The following is a 23,422-nucleotide window of genomic DNA, read 5'->3' on the forward strand; positions in this document are numbered from 1 at the left end:
AAAATAATCTTATGTAATTTTCTGATTAGCAGAATTTTAGGTTTTCACCAGCTGTAAACCAAACACATCAACATTAATAACAGAAATAAATGCTTCAAATATATGACTTAGTAACTAAGGAAATCTGTTTGACATACAAGTTTCCATTTTTGAATTAAGTTATTGAAATAAATTAATGTTTGGATGATATTCTCATTTACTGAGAAGCTGCATGCACAGCTGAGGTCATATGTTACTCTCCAAACAGGCTTGCTGTTTCAAATATTCAATTATAACAGACAAACTTGTTGCACATATCTATTCAGGAAAATTTGGAAGTTCATTATAGCTTGAATAAAAACTGACTTTTGAGGGCCTCTCTGTAGACAAGCTACTGTCCAAAGTCCAAACCAATATTTTACTGGACCAGCCTTGTTTATGATAAATGGTCAAATGGGCTGAAGGTCAGATGCATGAGAGTGGCACAAGGTGGGTGGGGAGCTGGTGTTGGTCTTGTGCTGACAGACACCCAACATAATTTAGTTCACACAGACACTTGTCTGTGAACTGTCTAAAAAAAGACTTTTTTCTTAATCTTATTATTTTCAAACACCTATGATAATCAAAGAACAATGATTTGGACCAGACAGAGAAGTAAAGGTGCTGATAGTAATCCAACTGTTAAAGAGATAGTTTTTTTTAAAGCAGGATTCTGTTTTCAGGTCATGAGGAGTCAGTATCTTACCTGCTCACTTTGATAAATGGTTAATCACAAGAAAAAAGTGATAATCTGCCATTTAGAAAAATCTTCAGTATCATACTGGTGGTAAGGCAGACCTCATTTACGAACCTTAAAAGAACCATCATATTTAGACTTTATGCATATGTACATGCAGTTCAATGGTTAGTTAATGTGAAACATGCTCAAACACCATTTAGTGTAAGGAACTATGGAAAGCAGCTTTTAGATGGCCCAGTAAAAATGCCTAAATTACCTCTATTGTATGTAATTGAGTTCTACAGAATCCTGCTAATGTACATAATTATTGGATTCAGGTGAATTGAAGTCTATAAACCGAGGGATAAATGTTTTAGTTTTTCTGGCAAGAGACACCGAACACATCCGGTTTGACAGTAACAAATGCTCAACTTGCAACTGTTCAAAGGTTCATTAAATAGACTTTGTGTAATTTGCCATGACATTTTTGAGATTTACGTTGATAGAAATCAACAATTGTCCTAACCCCGTTTTGACTGCCATTAGCTCTAAAACTAATTAGTTTTTTTAAAACATTAAAAATGGTATTTACGGCAAGAAGCACGTTGACTTGAATCTCTGTTCAAAACATCTGTACTATCCCTTTAAAGAACGCCTAACCACTCCTGTAGTTAAAAATGTTTAATGATGGAATGAGCTGAGGTGGTGTGCAGGACCAATCAGGAAAAACAGACACACAAAAGCAACAGATGTTAGGATATTATTTCTCCTCACAGTTATGCAATATTAAATCATTTTTCCATAATAAATACAGTGTAAAGTTTTTGTTATATATATATTTCACTGGATTTTCTGAGGTTCTATGAAAATCTACTAATGTTTTTCCTCTGGTTTATGTCTTTTAGATGAGTTTTGAGTAGAATGTTTTATTGATGTCTCTGTCTTGTTTATGAACACTTTTTTTAATAATCCTTGGGTCATTTTGCACACACAGCTTATTTTAAACAATTTGTGCATAGCTGTTATGTATCTAATTTTTGCATATTCAAGTTATTGCATTTTTATCAAGTGGGGCAATAATATTGAATTTTGTGGTTGACTCTGATTTTTAACAATGTTGCATTAAATTCAGTTCAGTTCATTTATATAGCCCCAACTCACAATAATATTCAGATGACAAAAAGCTCAAAGGATTTAGTGGAATTAGTCACATTAATAAATTATGTTCTCATTGTAACTAATTAACACATGTCCCATATTTCTTGTGGAAACATGCTAAATATCTGGTTGAGGGGACAAAACATCATTTGTTGATTAGAACTGGTATCTGTGTGTGTGTGTGTGTGTAGTCCCTTCCTAATGTATACTGAGGTCTAGTTCTTTAACATCCAGCCCATTCAGGCATTCGTTATCCTGTACAGAATGACTATATATTTGAACCATATCTGAAATAATTATTTTAATGCAATAGTAGTGTACAGAAAAAACAAAAAAACGAATGGGATCAAAATCCCACCACTGTATGAAGGTATAAATAAATCCCCTATATTAAACAGCATGAAGGAAACACTCCTGTTGACTTTGTCTGTCTTTGAACTGTGCGTCAGTGAGGCAGATGCAGCGTAAGACTTTATTTGTTTTACAATATTATCTTGGTTACATTCGTATATAAACTTCTAGATTTTTGTATATTGTTTATTTTTTTTTTACAGAATGACAGCATTTTTTAACCAGATTGCATACCGAGAAACTTGAGTACATGCATCCAAAAATGAACAGCAATAAAAGGAGAAACATGTATATAGCATGTAAAAATTTACATGAGTAGGCTCTGCTCAGTCTCCCTGCGCTCATCGGTCATGGGGGCAGCGGGTGAATACAAAGGGATGAAACGCAGTACAAGATTTTAAATGAGTTCTCTAGTTAACATTGAGGCACCACAAAGATTAAAAAAGGCTGAAATTAAATGGTAAAATGGACACAGGAGGAACAACCTCTTATAAGGTAATGGAAAGTGCACTTAGTGGGCGGGCCCAGCTCAGGCCCCATCTGAAATAATACCAGCTATTTCCTTGAACATGATCAACTGAAACAAGACCACACAACACTTGACTACCTCCTAACAGGCAACCATAATAATGTTCAGATTTTTTCTTATGGAACTTTATTTTCCCCTCATCACATGTGGACCGTCCTCCAGCTGCACGAGGGGACAAACAGTGTCTGTTGTCCTCTTTTCCAACAACTCACCATGGTAAGTGAACATTGTTTGTAGTACCTGCAAACCAAGCTCATCAGAGGTTGGAACTGTGTTGCAATAGGTCGCCATCTCCTGGGCAATATGGAAAACTGCTATGTTCAGACCTTTAACTAAATCCAGGGACAGCAAATGATCAAATCCTAACACTCACTACGTTTGACTAAAACATGATCCTCACCAGTAAGTGGGAGGACGCAAAATAACCACTAATGTGTTAAATCACTCCTACTGGCCATAGAAAATGACTGTACACTGGAACTAGATGGGTAGCCCAGGTATTCGTTCCTATTGGATTATTTACAGAAAAGGTGTGCAGGGACTAAATCTGTAATCTGCATGGCTGCCAATTAGCTTTTACAGCATTTAGAAAAGGATGAAGTGTCACTGACTCTACTCCACACTGAGGAGGACGCCCTGGACCCAAAATAGTTTGTGCATGTTTTTTATTTAAACAAACTTACTCTATTATCCTAACCCTAAATAAAAAACAGAAACATACTACATATCAGACTACTAAGTTAACATAGACAGTACTAATGAAAACACATCATAAAATGTAGAAAGTGAAGAGTAAAAAAAGGTCGTTTAAGAATATGTTACAGGTAATAAAGGAAAATGATGATTGCAATGTGAATTTGAAGGTTTCTTGATATGAAGACAGAAGAACAGAGAGTTAAAGATATAAGAAAAGAAATGAGAGTAGGTATTCTTTAGACATCTTGACAGTTTTCAGCACGACTCCTGGTCCTCACACCTCAGGAACAGAGTGATCCATGGCTGACCGCAGCAGACCTGTGGACATCCTGGAGGACAGATAAATGAGACAGCTTCCATTAGCTTGGTTATACACAGGATCGAATGAAATTAATGCAACTGGGATTTGGATTCTGAGCTTCTGAGGAACTGTGAGGACACAAAGTGGCATTTAGCAGGACTAAGATTTCTATTAAAACGACTGAAGACCGAAGCTAAGGCTCCAGTGTCCTTAAAGCGGTTAACAACATTGTTACATTTTATTGACTTACGGGTTAATTCAACAAACCAACACTTCAATGAAATATGCTGCAGTGATCTCATACATTTTTTTAATAACTCAGACTGTAGTTAAAAAAATTATATATAAAAAAATTAACATCTTCACTTGTTTTGGAAATTTTTTTCCAACATTTGCAATTTTTAGAAAATTCAGATAAATATAAAATTGTGACAAAACATCATAAACACCTTTTTATAAATTTGTCAGAACGTTTATAAGACAATTAATCACTGTAGAACATATTTACAAATCTCAGTCATTACACTGCTAAATGACCAATTAATAAGTTACAATACAGGTTTTATGTCAGTATGCCCCAAAGAAATTCAACATAACAGTAACAAATAAAAACATTCTTTCTTTTACTCAAAAGAGTAAAAGAAAGAATGTTCTGCTGACTATCCCAAAACTAAAATATTTGAAAAGTATTTTCATGTTACAGAATCTCAGTTTAACTATTGATGATATCTTTCAATATCAAAACACTGACAGCACATTATTGCCTGTGACACATAGAAGAAGAAAAGAGACTCTTCGATCTGACTTTACATGGCAGATCAGAATGTTTATGTGCGGAAGGTTTTTGAGATAAAACAGCAGGGCTAAAGCTTGGGTCCTACCTCTTTATCATGTGTTCATAGATGAACTTGGGCATGATGGTGATGGTCATGGCGGTTGGAGACGTGTTCAGAATGTCCTTAATCTGAGAATCCTATAAACAACAGAGAGACAGTAATTAATTCCTATCAGAAACATGTTAAGCGCATATTCTAAAAAAATATTTTCATAGTATTGATGTGTGCAATATCAACATCACAAAAGACTGACAAGGAAGCAAGATTTGATGTTGCTTATAATTAAAGTGATGTGAATTCCCACTGAACATGTCAATATTATTTTCCGTCTGCTGGAGCGAGTCTCACTGCAGAAGACGTCTACAACTGACCCCAGATGATATGAGGGTCTAACATACTAAAAGGTCAGAGTTTTGGAAACATCCAAAGACCAGATTAGAAAGTGAGGACTTACTGCGACTGATATTGCTACGTACAACAACCCTATATCATGCTTTCCTATTATACCAACAACATTTTCCTCATTGATGCAAGGACTTTTTGGAGGGCTGTCTTTTTGCAGAACTAGTGGCCTTAGTTTTTCTTTTTCTTTTTTCCACAATAAGCTGACATGAAAGTGGAGAAGAGAGGGCGAAGACATGCAGCAAAGGCTGCCTGAGCCGAGAGTCAAATTCTCGACGGTTGTGTTGAGGACTGAAGCCTCTAACTTTGGGTCACGTGTTTTACCCCTGCGCCACCGCTGCATCCTGGGAGGCTGTTTTTATTGGGTCTAAGTATATCAGTTTAACTTTGACTATTTTAAACGGTTATTTTAATCAAATACGCATTAACATGTTCATTTTAATCTTTTGACTTGTATAGGCAGTGGACGTCAATACGAAGATATATACTTCCTTTTATGAAAAGCAATGTCTTAAAACGTTGCACTCTCTCCTAAAGCTACTGATTTTAGGGTTAGCTGGTAAGCTTCTAACAGAACTTATTTGGTGAGATTTATTGGTTCTGCAGACCCACAATTGGTAATATCAGTTTCAGGCAAAAGACCTGATCCTCTTTCTTTTGTTGACTTGTCAAGTACCCCTCCCTACCCCCATATAACCCTATATTTGATTAGTTTGCATCAGTTTGCAAATATTGAATAAGCAATCTGAATTCATTTGAACTTTGGTATATTCCTTTAGCCAGAACCCCACATATGTGTAGCATAAGCATGTTTTCTGTATCACGGCTGTGGTGAATGGAATTGAAATCAATAAAAAATGTTAAAATAAAAAAAAAAAGGAAAAAGTGCAGGAACTAACAAAAAAAATTAAAACACATTCACTTCATCTCAGGGTGGTGCCACTACACTCCTGCGGTAGCTACTAGGCTGGTGAGATGAGACTTAAAACTAGTTTTGTTTAACAGGAGCCAGTGTCCTGGAGAAAGCTTTATGAAGAAAACTTAAACAGCAACCAGACAATAATTCCACCAAAACTTAGTTTGTCTTTGTCACTACTTAAAATTATATAGCATCCAAGACAATTTAACAAAACTCTAATGGATGTGTACAAAAGGAGGCTGACCTTGAGTCCGATGACATTCTGTCCGTTGATTTCACAGATGTAATGTTCGGTCAGCAGGCCGTTGCGAGCAGCTGAGCCATCTTTGACCAGTGAGGTGATTTTTCCAGACTTGTAGATGAAGCCCACGTGTCCTGTGCTGTCTTTGTGCATGGTGACAGTGCGCTGAAAAGGCCTTCGGAAAGGAAGTAAAATAAAACTCAGAAAATTACAGGGGTAAAGCTTTAACTTTGATCGCTTGGTCGTCAATTAAAATTTAGAATCAATAAAACTGACTATGTCATTTCACAAACAGTTTAAACTGACAATGAAAAAAAAAAGCCAGCCGAGCTGAGCCACACAACAGTTAGCATTCATCTGATGGAGAAGAAATGTGGTGGGATTCTCTGGTACTGATAAATTGGGTCAGATCTTACTTGGCAGAGCAGTACTACCTAAGGTTCCTCAAGGCTCCATTCTCGGGCCACTGTTATTCAATTTCTGCATGCGCTCCACTAACTCCGATTATGTTATTTCCCTACACTTTCAACACCATAAAAAACAGCCACGCTGATGACGTTGCTTCTCTGCTTCAGTTAAACACCTCCACTGATGTGCTGCATCACTATCACATGACCAAACAAAAACCACATAGCCAGCACCACCCTTCTTGAAACACATACACAAACAGCAACAGGATGGAAATAAACATTGGTTGCTAATATCGCCCCAGTTTTACTTAGGGCACCAATACCGGAATGTTAAGAAAATGACAAATATCGGCCCATAACAATGTTAATGCTGATATATTGTGACTCTGTAGTTCTGAGCAATCTGACTGCACTTGGGACAGATCTGAATCCACTCAAGACCCACTGAAGTGCCCTGAGACACTCATGTTTGCATTATTTTGGCAGTCTGAATGCAAACCTTACTGGGAGACATTGAAATCACCCACTGAGCTATCTGGACAGCTCCCAGCTAAAAAACAAAAAAAAAACAGAACAAACTTCTGTAAACAGCATTGCCAAACTCAACTGTGCTGTGAGCTAAAACTACTGAATAACTGTAGAATTTTCTTTATCTGGTTAAATGCTTTTATAAAAACTCATTTTTAGAAACCTTTAAAAAGCTGTTCTACAGTCTAGGATGATTTATTGGTAACTTATGGGGTCTATCGTTTTTTATTACTGCTTTCAGAGCTGACTGTATCTGCTGTAGTCACCACATTATGAAATTACTCATTGAAAGCAAATATATCAATAAATGGAATGTTGAATCACATTTACGCAGCACAATGTACAAAGCCTAATAAAGGCGTGTCTGCAAAGTATCAGCTCTGTTACTGCATTACTGTTCATTTGATAGAAGCTGTTAATCTTCGATGACTGTACACTGAAACTGAGCTTTTTTAAGTCTTAGATTTATTCTCTTTTTTCTTATTCCGCACTGAATCTGGCTAACTACAAAATTAAGCTAATGAAGAGCTTGTAGCCAAACTAACACCACAGAAAATGCAGCTCAGATAAATCTCTACTGTGTTAATGTCTGTATAATAACACACATTATGTGACAGAATACGTCCGTGGTGTTCTACAAACATTAGCAGACGTGGTTGCTATTGTTTTTTGCTCATCTAACCTACTTCTGTTTTGTGGCCAACTGTGATCTGATTGTTAAGGGTGGACTTTAACACCAGGTGTGACTTGTCATTATTAGGCCGATCAGCCAGAACTCATGTTAACACTAGATCTGAAAACAGGCATATACTTATACAACACTTATGCTGAGGACACACTGCTTTATATTTTGGTGTCACCACATGACCACAGTCCCTTAGTCACCAAGTGAGTGCTTCCTAATATTGTTCAGTTAATGAGCCAAAACGTCCACCAGTTTAAACCAGAAATGACTGAAATAATTGTTTTTTTGTTTTCAAAGCTGCACAGTTAGAGATCAGCGCTAGACTCAATGAGGCTAAAAGCTACAGCGCAAGCCAAAATCTCAGATTTAGTCGTGAACCCTAAAAACAAGCTCTTGGAAGGAGTGGTTCAATTCCTCATCTCTGCACATTAAACACTCCTCACCTGTCCCTGACCACCATCTCAATGCGGGTCTCTGCTGCAGCTTTCAGAGCCTTGTGGGCCTTGTCTGTGCTCCACCCAGCACAGTTCTGTCCGTTGATCTGAAGGACCTGGTCCCCGAAGCGCAGCCCAGCCAGGGCGGCGGGGGAGTTGGCCTGCACCAGCTGGAGAAACAGCCCCTGTGAGGACCAGAGAGCAAAGGCATGAAATGTTAGGAGTGAGCGAATGGAGCCGAAGAAGAGCAAGAAAAGTAGTGATGAAGACAAAATAAAGATTCTGAAGAGGAGGGAAGCAAGAGTACAGGATGTAAAATGATCCAACAGTTTGAAGCATTAAATGTAGATGTTTTTTGAGTTAACACATTAAAAATACCCAAACCAAAATGTTCCTTTCTTTCACCAACAAGACAGCATAACATGGCAGTAAATTTTGACTAGATTTGATAAACTATTGTTAAAACCTCATTCGGGTCATTTAGTTCTTTGATCCATGCTATGAACCTTAGAGACTGCTGGGTAAAAACACATTAAACTGTATGGAGGTAATTTTCATACAAAAACACTGGTTTTACAGCAGAGGAGAAGATGAGTCAAATGTTTACCTGAAGATCTAATCATGTCACACTGTGCATATCAAAAAATGATTCTCAACACTGAACTAAAACCGAAGTAAAGTGATGCCTGATTGAGCGACCGAACGTCGGCATGAATAAAAGTCTTTCTTAGGGCTCTGAGAGACCCAATACATTATATTTGATGTTTTGCTTATGCTGCAACTACATATTTTAGTCCTTATTTCCTTTAAAACATATCCATAAAGCTGAGCAGTAGTTACATGATGCATTGAACAGAGATGTGATTTTTAGGAAACTTTCATCTGCCGATACAAACCTCAGCCTATTTGATTTCTATTTAAGAACCATAAATATCAGGTTAAAACATTTCTTCCTAGCCTTCCTGCCAAGCAATTTTTTATTATTTATGTAGGTAGAGGCAAAAATCTGTGAGAATATCAACAATGTGTGCAGTCTGTTAACATTAGTCTCAGTGTTTAGGGTGTAAAGGTACATGCATCTCAAATTTCTAAAAACATCCCTAAACATCAACAATGGAAAGTCTATGCAATCTGCTGCGTTTGATAACTGGATGATTGGACTGAATTAACTTGTTTTATAAAGTGCTTTGAGACGACATTTGCTATGAACTGGCGCTAAATAAATAAACTGAACTGAGTTGTAGTTGAATCCTCTGCTCAGTGGAAATGATAGAACATAATGATAATGTCAGAAAACATATTACAAAGTAGTAAATACAAAAAGCATTGTCAGAAAATACAAAGATTCTTTGTTCACTGTTGAATCAAATAGAAAAAAAAATCATTTACACCTACGTTGAAACCATGAAATGATCAAACTGAACTTCCTGACATCACCTAAAGTTGACTCAGGCTTCATTTGTTCCTTCACTAATTCGACTAATCGTCGAACAAAGCTGATATACGTGTTTAATCATGAGATTATCAGAGATGTGCTGAAGAGCAGATAACAATCAGACTCGTCTTTATACGTTTCCCACACATATCCCAAAATTCCACGTTTCAGACACAAACATCTACAATTGTTAGGCAGCTGTACATTAGTGCTTTTCTGTAACCTCAAGGCCTCAAACAGTAAATCAGCCATGAGATTCCTACAACTGTAGTGTTTGTTTTTATATATAGTTTATGTGAACACCATTCTCTTTTTTAAACCAATCGTTTGTTTTGTTCCACAAATGTTTTTTTCATATTCTCCTTTGTCTCTCAGACAAAAAAAATGTTAAAGATTGCCTTCCAACCTGGTTAATATTTCATTTGTTGCACAAGTTTTTTCCCTTGACTTCGTTCTTAAATGAACCCTGCAGGTTCGGTAACGGGTTACAAGCTATAGTTTACATACATCGTATCTGGCTCCCAGTAAAATGAATCCAAATCTAGTCTGAAATAGTTAGATAATGGTATCAGAAGATAATCTTGAGTAGTCAGACTATATTTGGACATTTTTATATGGGAAAACAAATCTCAGCTGGAGATACTGAACAGATTCCTAATGAGGTAAAATGATAAAAACACTACTGATTACCATTATAGATACAGGATTCAGGTACAAGTTCAAACCACATCCCGAAGAAAGAGCAAAAGACTGCAGAGGCAAACTGCTTGCTAAGGGTCAGATTGTGCCAAAAAATGAATGTGAGCAAAGGTGCAGGGGAAATAGGTGCTGACTCACGTTGTCGATGGCCCTGAGACGGAGCCCGACCTTCCTGTCCTGATCCTTACAGAGAATAATCTCTCGAAGCCCTGGACGTATCTCTGCCCTCACGATGCCCACATCTGTACCCGTCACGGGGCGAACCATCGCCCCAACACCTGAGCTGGAGGGTAGGGCCACTTGCTGTGATGGCAGAGGAGGGGGAGAAACAAGAGAGGCAAACATAGCAGAAGGTTCAGAGAGGAGAAGGGAGTGTAGAGGAGGGAAGATGAAAGAGGGGTATAAAGAGAAATATGTTCAAATTCAGCTGGAGATAAAAAAGAATGGTGATTTAAAAAGAGCTCTGTGGGAAAATTCCATTTCATCTCCTCCTGTGGATAGCTAAAAGATTAGAAATGACTCGCATAGCTCTTTACAATTCTTACTTTTTAGCTTGAAATCAAGGATGAAAATATGAAAACTCAGAAAATAAAAGTTATAATCAAACAGAAGACAACATGGGTCATGAGCTGCAAGATGAGCGGCTGGGGTGGTGAAAGATTTGCATGCATGCTGTTTGAGGAAACTGAAGGGATCACAGTCTCCAACACAGTTGCAGTCATTCAGCGAGTGGATCTCCTGCTCCACAGAGCTGCTGTGCTCTGACTGCTCATGGCAGGTCGAAGGGAGAGCAACAGCTTTGTGTGTGTTTCTAATGCAATTTGACCCATTTCTGTTCTCCTATAAAACAAACTGTAAAGAGACAGCAATATGATACCAATGATGAACCAACCAAATATCTTTAAATGCACTAAAATGCTCACATTGTCAGCCACAGGCACAAGAGCCATGTTCCTCTGGACTTCATCGCTGTTGAGGGCCAGTCCCATATAATCTCCAAGCTCCTCCAAATTAGGATACAAACCTGAAAGAAAGGGGAGGATGGGTGAAAAATGGAGGCGATAAAAACCAGTGGGAGAAGACAGGATCAAAGACAGGTGGTTGGTAGGAGGCAACATGTCTGGGTTGATAAAATGAGTTCACGAGAATGACCAAATTAGTGCATGAAGTCCATACAGATTGCTTCCAGCAATTCATTGAGCCTTTTGTTTAACTTCCAACACAGAAAAACAACCAGCCCTTTCTTTACAGGTGTCCAAACACTGATATAATATCAGCTGATCTCATTTGGCCAGCCATATTTTAATCTTTTAGGTTTATAACAGCAGGCTCAGAGTGACAGATTACTGGGATTACCATGAATTAATAGAACACATAACTGTTGTACATTTTCTCCTCTTCTTTGTATATTAGTTGATTTATACAAAACAAAAAAATGTAAATATATAAATATACACACATAAATTAAGCAAATAGATGCTGTAGCTAATATGACCTGCCAACATCCTATTTGATCTCTTTCTTTTCCTTTAACTAGACTTCCTTTTTCTCTCGAGCTCGCTCAAATACCCATGAGTTTCTCCTTCACCTCCCCTCGCCCTATCCCGGCACAACTGCCATTGCCAGTCACCATGGTGACTCACAGCGAGCTCGGCTGAGGTGAAAACAAAGGAGGAAAAACCCACAGGACTTTGTATCCAAATAGAGAGGGGTCTCTGAAGGAGTGGGAGAGTGGGATGCAGGGGGAACTCAGAGAAGATTAACAAAAATAATGCTGTCTCTAATCTCTACCTATTTTTAGCCCATTTCTATTCTATTATGGACCCCTCATATGGGTTATAGGGGACCTACTTTCACACTAAATAAAGAAGGCAGTTCCCTTCCAGACTCAGACATAAAAAACAAACAGAGAAAAGAAGAGAAAGAGACCAAATTAAAAACATTACAGGAACGTTTAGGTAACCGAGGGTGGTTGTATATGTGGTTTGGTTTTAACACTGTAAACTAGAAAATGCTTTAGGGCTTCAACAGAACATAGGACTCACTGGATCCTGGCATCCCAGCAGTAACAGGCTGAGGCTGGTAGGTTCCCTCAGTGATGGCTGGCATGGGGGCGGTACTTTGTGCAAACTGGACCTGAGCCTAGAAAGCAATTAGACACACCAGTCAAATGAAAGCACTCCTGAACGAAGGTGTTCTGAATTAGATACATTTCCATTCAGAACAATACGTATGGCGAAAACAAAGACAGGATTAAGATCAGGTGAAAGAAACTCCCTTTAAGGTATGTACAGGACAGCACGTTGTATAAAATGGTTACTCTGGTGCACTTATTTGGTCAAACATAAGTCTTGACTCATCATTTGTTCAAAATTTTAAAAAAAATGTCTTTAAAGAAGTCAAAGTCTGAAGACATATTACATAAAATAACTTGAACGTTAAACAGATAACTAGACTAGAGATGGTCCCAAAACAAAAAGCTGTTGACACGAGTTGCACAATTTTAGCTTAGCTTACCCTGACCAGTGACTGGTCGGTTGAAAACTCAAAAATCGTATCCTTTTCTGAACAGTGAACTAACCATAAGAAACACTACCAAGTAGTAGTGACAACACACTTCAGTGTGGAAGTTGTTACAAACTGAAGAACACTCAAAGTGAATCATTTTCAGCATCAGTGAGGAGTTTAAAAGGAAGTCAGAGGAAGCAGGAATGAAGAAAGCTATTTAAAAGGAAACTGTACCATAACATGTCTGTGGTTCACTAAGGCTGCCAGAGGAACTTTTAGGCAGAGAACATGAGAGTTGAACGTGCTCCAGTAAACCTGCTCTGTTATATCATTTTCAGCTTTCAGCTTCTGTCTGGAATCTGAGTCTACATTCTCTGGGAAAAATGCAATATCAGTGTGTGCAATATTCACACTGCAAAGGACTGCAGTAATTGTCAGCTAATATATTCCAAGTGTTATAAACCTGCATTTTTCATGCTAATGTAATATTTAGCCAGTTGGACAGTCACACAGTGGCTATTTTCACACCGGACACAGATGACATCACCCAAAATGCCCAAAAGACGCTGTTTTTGTAAAGCTATCCACACTAACAATCAATATATGATGCTAAAGCTAGTTTCAAATGCCAACTTTTCAATCCTTTTGTGTTTTACAGCAACTTCTGCCTCACTCATACAGCATTGTATTGCCTCTGCTCCTGATCTAAATAATCAACAACCACTCCCAGCAAGAAACCTAGAAAGATTTTTTTGTACATGTTCCGATATTGTCTTAAATTTTAGTTCTTAAAGAGAAGTTGGAATTGGCTAAAATCTGTAAGATTGGTCAAATCTGTGCAAAAAAACAGGAATTGGATATCATCCAAAAGATTTCAAATTATGCATCTCTACCCAAGACATTTGCACAGTAAACCATATGAATACAATCTAAACTGGTTTTTAATCTATCTATCTATCTATCTATCTATCTATCTATATACACAGCTCAAAAAATTAAAGGGAACACTCAAATAACACATCCTAGATCTGAATGAATGAAATATTCTCATTGAATACTTTGTTCTGTACAAAGTTGAATGTGCTGACAACAAAATCACACAAAATTAAAGTGTAAAAACTCACTACAGGCTGATCCAACTTTGATGTAATGTCCTTAAAACAAGTCAAAATGAGGCTCAGTATTGTGTGTGGCCTCCACATGTCTGTATGACCTCCCTACAATGACTGGGCATGCTCCTGATGAGACGGTGGATGGTCTCCTGAGGGATCTCCTCCCAGACCTGGACTAAAGCATCCACCAACTCCTGGACAGTCTGTGGTGCAACGTGACGTTGGTGGATGGAGCGAGACATGATGTCCCAGATGTGCTCAATCGGATTCAGGTCTGGGAACGGGCGGGCCAGTCCATAGCTTCAATGTCTTCATCTTGCAGGAACTGCTGACAAACTCCAGCCACATGAGGTCTAACATTGTCCTGCATTAGGAGGAACCCAGGGCCAACCGCACCAGCATATGGTCTCACAAGGGGTCTGAGGATCTCATCTCGGTACCTAATGGCAGTCAGGCTACCTCTGGCGAGCACATGGAGGGCCATGCGACCCACCAAAGAAATGCCAGCCCCACACCAATACTGACCCACTGCCAAACCAGTCATGCTGAAGGATGTTCCAGGCAGAAGATCGCTCTCCACGGTGTCACCAGACTCTGTCACATGTTCTCAGTGTGAACCTGCTTTCATCTGTGAAGAGCACAGGGCGCCAGTGGTGAATTTGCCAATCTTGGTGTTCTCTGGCAAATGTCAAGCGTCCTGCACGGTGTTGGGCTGTGAGCACAACCCCCATTTGTGGACATCGGGCCCACATACCATCTTCATGGAGTCGGTTTCTAACCGTTTGTGCAGACACATGCACATTTGTGGCCTGATGGAGGTCATTTTGCAGGGCTCTGGCAGTGCTCCTCCTGTTCCTCCTTGCACAAAGACAGAGGTAGCGGTCCTGCTGCTGGGTTGTTGTCCTCCTACGGCCTCCTCCACGTCTTCTGGTGTACTGGTCTGTCTCCTGGTAGCACCTCCAGGCTCTGGACACACGTGTGGGTTGTAGAGTCCGTCTCATGCTACCACGAGTGTGAAAGCACCACCAACATTCAAAAGTGACCAAACCATCAGCCAGAAAGAATAGGTACTGAGAAGTGGTCTGTATATTTCAGTTTAAAACGAGTCCCACCTACTCTCTTGCATACAGCTCTGGTGCTGATGCTACAGGAATGTTGTCAATGAAATTCCTGTCATAAATCTACAAGAAGGAGAGCCAAACTGGAAGCCTGCTTTGAGAAACAAGCATAAACAGGTTTCTTGTTTGGTTTTTTTTGCACCTTCGGTGTGTTATTGTGCATTGGGCACTACCAGAGGACTTTACCAAATAAATCATGGCAAAACATTTTGTTAACAGAAGCTAAACCCCTGACGAGGCAGGTAGAGAAGGGTCAGCTACTTTTCAGAGGAGGACCGGACCGAACTGGACTCTTGTTGTTTGTCAACTGGGCAGAGGAAACGTGGTAAAGAACTTTATCCACGACCAGTAAAAGGAAACTTTTATGTACCGCTACAGATTGTTTATATGGTGTTTGGTTGGGAAGTACCATTTTTAAATAAGCTAATAAAAATGTCTGAGCACACAGTGGGGAGTTTTTGTGTTTACCTGTGCGTGTGCATAGGATGTGGAGAAGTGCCTTGCTTACATGTGTAAACGTATTGAAGACCTTCTTTTGCCACTTTTTGGACTTTTAGTTTGCTGTATGACTGTATGTTAAAGGACTCATGAATTACAACCATTTGACTTTTATACATAGAGGGGCCATTTGGAAAATACAGAAAACCCTTTCTAGAAAAGTTATCTTTTTGCTCTTGATATCATATATGAACGTTTAGTAGGTAAGACTTTTATCTAATGCCTCATTTGATTTCTAAGTCCTTATATGTAGCCCTCATGGTACACTTACAGGGGTTGGACAATGAAACTAAAACACCTGGTTTTAGACCACAATAATTTATTAGTATGGTGTAGGGGCTCCTTCTGCAGCCAATACAGCGTTAATTCATCTTGGGAATGACATATACAAGTCCTGCACAGTGGTCAGAGGGATTTTAAGCTGTTGTTATTGCAGGATTGTGGCCAGGTCACTACGTGATGCTGGTGGAGGAAAACGTTTCCTGACTCACTCCTCCAAAACACCCCAAAGTGTCTCAATAATATTTAGATCTGGTGACTGTGCAGGCCATGGGAGATGTTCAACTTCACTTTCATGTTCATCAAACCAATCTTTCACCAGTTTTGCTGTGTGTATTGGTGCATTGTCATCCTGATACACGGCACCGCCTTCAGGATACAATGTTTGAACCATTGGATGCACATGGTCCTCAAGAATGGTTCGGTAGTCCTTGGCAGTGACGCGCCCATCTAGCACAAGTATTGGGCCAAGGGAATGCCATGATATGGCAGCCCAAACCATCACTGATCCACCCCCATGCTTCACTCTGGCCATGCAACAGTCTGGGTGGTACGCTTCTTTGGGGCTTCTCCACACTGTAACTCTCCCGGATGTGAGGAAAACAGTAAAGGTGGACTCATCAGAGAATAATACATGTTTCACATTGTCCACAGCCCAAGATTTGCGCTCCTTGCACCATTGAAACCATTGAAACGTTTGGCATTGGCATGAGTGACCAAAGGTTTGGCTAAAGCAGCCCGGCCGTGTATATTGACCCTGTGGAGCTCCCGACGGACAGTTCTGGTGGAGACTGGAGAGTTGAGGTGCACATTTAATTCTGCCGTGATTTGGGCAGCTGTGGTTTTATGTTTTTTGGATACAATCCGGGTTAGCACCCAAACATCCCTTTCAGACAGCTTCCTCTTGCGTCCACAGTTAATCCTGTTGGATGTGGTTCGTCCTTCTTGGTGATATGCTGACATTACCCTGGATACCGTGGCTCTTGATACATCACAAAGACTTGCTGTCTTGGTCACAGATGCACCAGCAAGACGTGCACCAACAATTTGTCCTCTTTTGAACTCTGGTATGTCACCCATAATGTTGTGTGCATTTCAATATTTTGAGCAAAACTGTGCTCTTACCCTGCTAATTGAACCTTCACACTCTGCTCTTACTGGTGCAATGTGCAATCAATGAAGACTGGCTACCAGGCTGGTCCAATTTAGCCATGAAACCTCCCACACTAAAATGACAGGTGTTTCAGTTTCATTGTCCAACCCCTGTACATGCACCCTGCCTAATCAACATGCTATAAATGGTTATAAAAGAATCACAACAACACTTACCTTAATGACCTTGTCGACCTTGAGGTCTTCCAGGGATGGATACAGAGACATTCTGAGGGGAAAAAAAGAACACAAACGGGTATGAGCAGAAAATCTTTACATTACCTTCATCCATTAGACTAGAACTTCAGCTACATTTTAAAACAACAACTGTGGATCAATACTCTCTGGGATGCTGAATTGCAAGTGCATGAAATTCAGTGCATATAAATGTATAATGTGTATATAAATAAAACATGTTGGTAGTTTAAACAACAGAGAGCATTTGACTCAACAATTTCTTTTCCAAAACAAACTACAAACTGAAGCCATAATGGAAATACTGTACATCTTTCCTCGGAGAAAGTATAACCAAAGAGATGTGATTACCTGAGTTCTGAGGGATTTGTAAATCATTATAATACACTCAAAATTTCCTTAATGTCTCCCCAAAACATGATTTAACTCCAAAGTCTTTAGCCTGGATATAAAACAAAACAACAACCTGAAGTAATATGCAGAAATGAAAGAAAATCAGATGACTGAGGTTGAGCAACAGCAGAGCAGAGCCGGGTGAGGCAGTCAGACAATGACAACTACCAAACAGAAGCAACATGTCAAAGTCCACCGGTGCATTTATTGCAGCGGTAGTACCTGTCACTCAGCCTGGGTCTTTAATCTGACGGGTAACCTCTAATCAATGTTCTGGAAAGAGTTTTTCCATAGGTGGTTATTTATTCAAGTTTTATTTGACCTGCGGCAAACAAAATTTGCAGAATTATCACCTTGTCCAAAAGGGAGTGATTCATCACTGAATGCAGGTTCCAACCAATCATCCACAGTCTATGACGTCTCCTCTTCAGCCTACTGAACCATAATTATCTTCTGTTTAGGTGCTAATGATGCGTTAGTTTCAGCTTTCCTGTATACAAGCCCCATTTCGGTTCATAACAGTTTGAACACAAAACCCAACAAATGTTATGCCCGTTTGTCTTTTTCACATGCATGAACACTATTCTAGCTTCGAATCCAGAAATAGCTTTGGTATTGTTGAAGACGTCACAAAAAACAAGCACTGCAAATGAAATGTCTTGTTTGTCTAGAGAGTTCTTACCTCCTGATTATTCTTCTGTTGAACAAAATAAATGCCAGGTAGTAAGAACTGTTTTCTTTTTTTCTAAACAGAAACATCTACCGTTTAGGAATGGGCTGACACTGCATCATGTCCATTCTACAACTCAATCACACCACTAAGAATGCATGACTGCAATCTGGTATTAGTTTGTCCATTCTTAAGCTCTTAAAAAGTATATAGTAGTGCCTACAATGCTATACTCGTTTGTATGTACGAACTTGGCAATAAAGCTGATTCTGATATTTGGCCTCCGTGGCTCAATCTAAGCATGAAATAGAACTTAATCAGTTCCAACAGACGAGACATTTTCTCATCCATTTATCTGCACTGTCATCTCATTCATGACGTTATAAGGTAAACGTATACTATGATCCAACAACAAAACATTTCATGTTATAATGTGATGTAGCTCTATGTTTTCATCTGGATGGGTGGCAGCACTGCACTACTGTTTTGCATGAAACATCCCCAAGGCAGGTCAGAACTGATGCATGGTCGGTACAAAAACGCAAAATTGTAGACTGCTCATTTTTACACCCGAAAACGGCAGGTACAAAACTACCATTGTACAAAATGGTAAAGGGAACAAAATGACCAAGCACCGTTTTATCCGTCTCCGGAGCTTTCACTATAACTCAAGATGCATGGGTTTTCAGAGGCTGAATGAATAAGTAAACAGCACACGGTGCAACCCAACAAAAAGTTATTGTCATGTAAGTTTCTTAAAACTTAGAAGTGGCACGATGGAGGATGAGGGACAGGCTATGGAGGATAAAGGTTTACATCATGAACCCTTTATTGATCTGTGTTTATCTTTTTATTATTGAAAACACATTTCGTTCTGATGCAATAGCAATAAAAGACAGTTCACTGCTGCTTCTATAATAAAACAAAGACTCAAATCGCAGTAAATGAGGAAGCCAAAAAACCCTATATTTCTGTGTATGAATGGTACTGCATAATTTGAGAAAGGTTAGTGGATAAAGAAAATGGAACCCACCCAACCCTAAGGCGAACAGAATGTAGAGAAACAGAGTTCTGTTTACAGATATAACTTTCTAAGGTGGAGAAACCCTTGAATATGGTTAACTTATCGTGGAACAGTGCAGAACTGATAAAACAGACACGAAGAACAACAAGACTAAAAGAACGCTAGATGCAGACAGAATCTTAACTTAGAAGCAAAAACCTATTTATGAGTGTGAATTAAAGCACTGTCATGTCAGTAGTGGCAGGTCTGGGAGTTCATAAAGTAACTCATCACACTTACACAACTATGTGTGACAGTCATAAGACATGTCGATAGATCCCTTCCTCATTGGGAAAAAGAATAAAAGCAATCATTGGGACTGAATGATATCAAAACAACAATATTAATAGTAGTAAAGCTTGAAGCAGCGTCGCTTGCATTGAGTGAGTGAAAGAGGACCCTTCCCACGTAGATGTACTCTCTAAAATACCAAATGTTGAAAGTTCCCACACTGGTGACTCAAGGTTACATAACCATAGCCTATGTGGACAGAGACTTGTTTCGACACCAATAAGTAAAATCTGCACAGAGCTTCTAAAATACGCTGGCTACAATCAAATTACTGTGACACCTCACTCCTCCAGCTACACTCCAGCCGCTACTCTATTCTGTTCTCCACAGTCCTCGCACACAAGTGCATCATTGTGTTGGTCCACAAAGAAGGCCATTTTAATATCTCATCCTGTTTATTTATCAGCAAAGAGTTCGCTTGCTTTGTGTTCTTCTCTCAGGCGACCTGCAGACCTGAAGTGAAAAAGCCTAGAAAAGCAATTTTGAGAATATGGTTGGCTTTTCTTCTTAATTTGCTATTTTTCATAGATCTCTGGTGACATTCTAAGGCGCATAAGACAAGTAATCAGAAATCTTTTAAGAATATCAGTTTGTATTTTTCCTCTTTATCTGCATTTTTGCAAACAAATTCCCGTTTCAACAAGATTAAACAAAAAAAGAAACCTTGGCAGCAAACATTTAAGACATGAGAACACATGGATTTCAGGAAAATATGGCTACAATTAAATGCCCAGAGGTTTCAGATTTCATTAATACTCACAACCTCCCTAGAAAGTGATCATCAGGTACACAGACTTACAATGAGCCCAATACACCAGCTAGCCCTACCAAGCATCCACACCATCGGCATGAGCTCAGTCACCACCAGAGGGAAGAAGTAGGAGAAGAATCCCATCTTCAGAAAGGGAAACGCTCAGGTAAGCTAAAGTAGTAGAGTTCAGACTACTTGCAAGCACCACTGCACTTGTAAAATACATTTCTATTTAAGCTAATACAAGTAGAGTACTGTATTCTTTCAATTTATAAGTCACAAATATGCATGGAAACTCGGCAGAATAAAAATTCTCACAGGATATAAAGAGACACTAGCAATTTAAAGATCTGAAGACAAGGTTCAATATTAGGTGAAAGGTCAAAACCCTTGCAGTTTAAATGCAACTCAGAACGCTACAGAAACTGACTGTCAAAAGACCCATCTGCCATTATGTTTACTGATGCCAGTTCATCAGCTTGTGCCTCTTGTGATTCAATTCAATTCAATTGAAAAATACTTTATTCATCCCAATGGGAAATGTTGTTGTAGCTCATTTTATGTCATCAACCTAAATACACACAAAGCAGTTAGTTAATTAGGTTTTGTCTTATTCGGCATAGTTTTTAAAATGTGGAAATCCTGGTGTGGAAATCCACACTTCATGAGCCAGTTGTGTTTTCTTTTCTTTAGTATCTTTAATCTTCCTCTTAGTCCAACTAATAATATGTATCTCGACTAAGGCCGAGGAAAGGAATGAAAACAGAGCGGGTTTAAACAGAAAAACTCAAGGAAATAAAATGAACTCAATCCCTTTCCTTTCCTCTGCTCCTTTTCAGCCTAGTATGTGACAACCAAACTAAAAGCAAGTGGAAACTGGTCAGCTAACTTTGGTAGGCCTGAACGAATTGGTTGGATCCAAGAATGTGGTGTTTTTGGCAGCTTATTTCGGTCTACTGGCACGGCAGGGAAAGCAAAAAGAGGAAGGGAGAGAGGGAGGTGGGAGGAATGATGGGAAAACATGAACTGACCCACACCCTGCGCACTAGCTGCTAAATATGTCTTCCATTATATAAAGCGCAAACAAATAAACCACAACGAGTATAATCTGGATTGTATCCTATAAAAATAAGAGACTTAGAAATGGGTTAGGAATTAAACAATGCGTAATTTAAAAACTCCTATTGTTAATCTAATTACCTTTCTGATCTAGACAACTTTGTTAAGAAACTACCGCTGAATCTGAGACAGAAGACACAAGACGTCGCACATCTACGTAAGCTAGCGTTACTGCATAGTCATTAAAAATTCACAAGCAGTTCCATGGTTTTAAAAAGCCTTCTGTTAACCATTTAAAGGCAAGACAGAAAGAAGCGGAAAGAGAAAACACTGTGTGAGGAATCTTAAGGCAGACAGAAGTAACGGAGCCACGAAACAGAACGTCTTTGTTCCGACATAAACAGCAGAGGGGAAGCGGAGAGCTAGCCGAAACGACGTTAGCTTGGGGGGGGAAACGAAACCCTTCACCGTTTAGAAAGGATTCACCCCAACGCCTTTATAAAAACAGTCTCACCTGTGAAAACAATGCGTTGATATCAACTCGAACCGACGGGACTCCCAGAGAGTAGTGCTCTCCCTTTATTTAGCTGTTTCTTGGTGGCTGTCTGAAACCTGAAAGGGACTTCTGGAAAGTGATGTCACAGCTGGCTTCCTGCTCGGAACCACGTCAATCAGTGTTGACGCTAAAAGCCACGCCCCGTATCGGTCACATGAGTCATGACTCACCGGCAGATAAACTGTATGTGTATAATTTGGCAAGCTAATTTACCATTTAATCACAAAACCAACCGATCTCTAATTCCAACTTTAGATATTAAATTTATACAGTATCTCACAAAAGTAAATACACACCTCACATTTTTGTAAATATTTTACTATATCTTTTTATGGGACAACGCAAAAGATATGAGACCTAGATACAATGTAGTCAGTATACATCGTCTATAATAGTGTGAATTTGCTGTCCCTCAAAAATAACTCAAAGCACGGCCATTAATGTCTAATGTCCATAGCAACCATGGAATCTATAGTAATGCTGCCTAAGCAGCTGTCCTCAGTGTAGCATTGTTGAGGATTCCATGGTTGCTATGGCATCTCTCCAGGTGCATCTTGGGAGCATCATTTAAATTCAAACTACATTGTAAAGATCAAGAAACAGTTTATTTGTATATATCAATTTATTTTATATTCAAATTCAAAAAATACTTTGTTAATCCCAAAGGGAAATTAAATAAAGAAATACATAGTCCATAGTTGACTATCCGACGGACCCTCCCCTCCAGAACCCCTGAATAGACCTTGCCCTGATGTCCACGCGATGCTGCAGAGTCACGTTAACCAACACAACCCTACAACATCCAGAGCCTTAAAGAACTCTGGGCGAATCTCATCCACCCTCTGGGCCTTATTACAGAAGAACCTTTTAATCACCTTAGCACCAGAGATTGGAGAGCCTGCCCCAAGATCCCAAGGCTCTGCTTCCTCAGTGGAAGACTGGGTGGGATTGAGGAGGTCTTTGAAGGACTCTGCCCACTGATCCACAACGTCAAGAGTTGAGGTTAACAGCACACCCTCCCCACTGTAAACGGTGTTGGTGGTGTACCCCATGGACCAGAATCGCCTCGAGGCCATATGGAAGTAGTTTTCCATGGTCTCTCCAAACTCCTCCCAAGCCCTGGTTTCTGCCTCATCAACCACCTGAGCCGCAGCATGCCGCTTGGAGTGCCAGTACCCATCAGCTGCTTCTGGAGACCCATAGGCCAAAAAGACCCGGTAGGACTCCTTCAGCCTGACAGCATCCTTCACCGCCGGTGTCCACCAGCTGGTTTGAGGATTGCCGCCGCGACAGGCACCAACAACCTTGCGACCACAGCTCCGGTGAGCCGCCTTGACAATGGAGGTGCGGAACATGGCCCACTCGGACTCAATGTCCCCCACCTCCCCCGGAACGTGTTTGAAGCTCTCCCGGAGGTGGGAGTTGAAGCTCCGCCTCACGGGAGACTACGCTAGGC

The 23,422-nt window shown here is 39.7% G+C and overlaps 1 protein-coding gene across 1 annotated transcript; it reads right to left on the reverse strand.

The window, feature by feature from the left end:
* Window positions 1-2,313: 2,313 nt before the first annotated feature.
* Window positions 2,314-22,082, reverse strand: sdcbp2 (syndecan binding protein (syntenin) 2). The gene is made up of 9 exons (XM_047363963.1): window positions 21,925-22,082; window positions 17,166-17,217; window positions 12,367-12,463; window positions 11,245-11,345; window positions 10,460-10,624; window positions 8,197-8,372; window positions 6,134-6,305; window positions 4,614-4,705; window positions 2,314-3,760 (listed from the first exon to the last, which is right to left on the reverse strand). The coding sequence occupies exons 2-9, from the start codon at window positions 17,214-17,216 to the stop codon at window positions 3,706-3,708; spliced, it is 909 nt and encodes a 302-aa protein (XP_047219919.1). The 5' UTR covers window position 17,217; window positions 21,925-22,082; the 3' UTR covers window positions 2,314-3,705.
* Between the last annotated feature and the right edge of the window lie 1,340 nt (window positions 22,083-23,422).

The sequence above is a fragment of the Girardinichthys multiradiatus genome, chromosome 1 (genome assembly GCF_021462225.1).
Source record: "Girardinichthys multiradiatus isolate DD_20200921_A chromosome 1, DD_fGirMul_XY1, whole genome shotgun sequence".
NCBI lineage: Eukaryota > Metazoa > Chordata > Actinopteri > Cyprinodontiformes > Goodeidae > Girardinichthys > Girardinichthys multiradiatus.

Excerpts from the sequence above, each read along its gene's own strand:
- sdcbp2 (XM_047363963.1), bottom strand. The coding sequence starts at position 17,216 with ATGTCTCTGTATCCATCCCTGGAAGACCTCAAGGTCGACAAGGTCATT. Across the intron at positions 12,464-17,165 it reads AGGTCGACAAGGTCATTAAG|GCTCAGGTCCAGTTTGCACA; the intron begins GTAAGTGTTGTT and ends ATTGCTTTCTAG. Across the intron at positions 3,761-4,613 it reads TATGAACACATGATAAAGAG|GATGTCCACAGGTCTGCTGC; the intron begins GTAGGACCCAAG and ends TCTGTCCTCCAG.